Source organism: Elephantulus edwardii, unplaced genomic scaffold, assembly GCF_000299155.1.
Source record: "Elephantulus edwardii isolate Elephantulus edwardi_28Jun2011 unplaced genomic scaffold, EleEdw1.0 scaffold00003, whole genome shotgun sequence".
Taxonomy (NCBI): domain Eukaryota; kingdom Metazoa; phylum Chordata; class Mammalia; order Macroscelidea; family Macroscelididae; genus Elephantulus; species Elephantulus edwardii.
In genome coordinates, this window is record NW_006399753.1 from 21,159,030 (window position 1) to 21,159,886 (window position 857).

The following is an 857-nucleotide window of genomic DNA, read 5'->3' on the forward strand; positions in this document are numbered from 1 at the left end:
CGCCGAGCTGCTCCCGGCCGTGCACTGCCTGGCCTTCGGGCCCCGGGCCGCCGGCGCTGCCGCCGGAGACTTCTGTCTGCTGGAGCTCGAGCCCGCGCTCTGCCCGCAGCTGGAGGCCGGGCACAGGTAAGGGGACATGGGAGGAGGGGACATAGGGGCCGGGCCACGGGGGTGGGGACGCAGGGGGAGAGGACACAGGGAGGGGCGGGGCCACAGGAGGAGGGGCTGCAGGGCTGGGGACTCCGGGGAGGGATATGGGGCTGGGGATGCTAGGCCAGGGAACGAGGGGGAGGGGACACGGGGGAGGACACGAGGTGGAGACACGTGGGGGGGGGCCTCGGGAGAGGAGACATAGGGCAGGGGATGCGGGGGAGGAGATGGGACATGGGATAGGGGACACGGGGGAGGCGCACCCAGGGTCACAGGCACCGGGGTCACCAGCATCTGCTAACCCAGCTGGAAAGAGTAATCTTGTGGGATTGCAGCTCAGCTTCTTACCACCTAGCCACCAAGAGAGGGTCATCATCCTCAACTGGGCTGGGGACACACAACGAGCTGGAGGTCAGGTCCTATACGGATTTTCCCCCAGGACCCCATACCGCTGCTGGACCCTTCTATTAGGGGGACCAAGCGGATACATTCATACTGGTCCTGTTGACACTGGACCCGTGTGTCAGTGGGTTACTTTTTAAAGATGTCAACAATGGGCGAAAGAGCTTCGTCCACAGAACACTCGTTCTAGTTAAATAATTCTTGGTGTGTCTAATGTTTTTCTGGTGACCTAGTATGGATTGAGGCTCAATGTCAAGGCGACAAAGATTCTCACCACTGCACCATTTGGCAGCATCAGGATGGAT

General features: G+C 61.5%; 1 protein-coding gene across 1 annotated transcript in view; it reads left to right on the top strand.

The window, feature by feature from the left end:
* DSCC1 (DNA replication and sister chromatid cohesion 1) overlaps positions 1-857 on the top strand; it is a 32,410-nt gene that overhangs the window by 10,289 nt on the left and 21,264 nt on the right. The window contains exon 2 of the mRNA XM_006879474.1: positions 8-126. Coding sequence (XP_006879536.1) covers positions 8-126 — 119 coding nt within the window. The remainder of the gene's footprint in view (positions 1-7; positions 127-857) is intronic.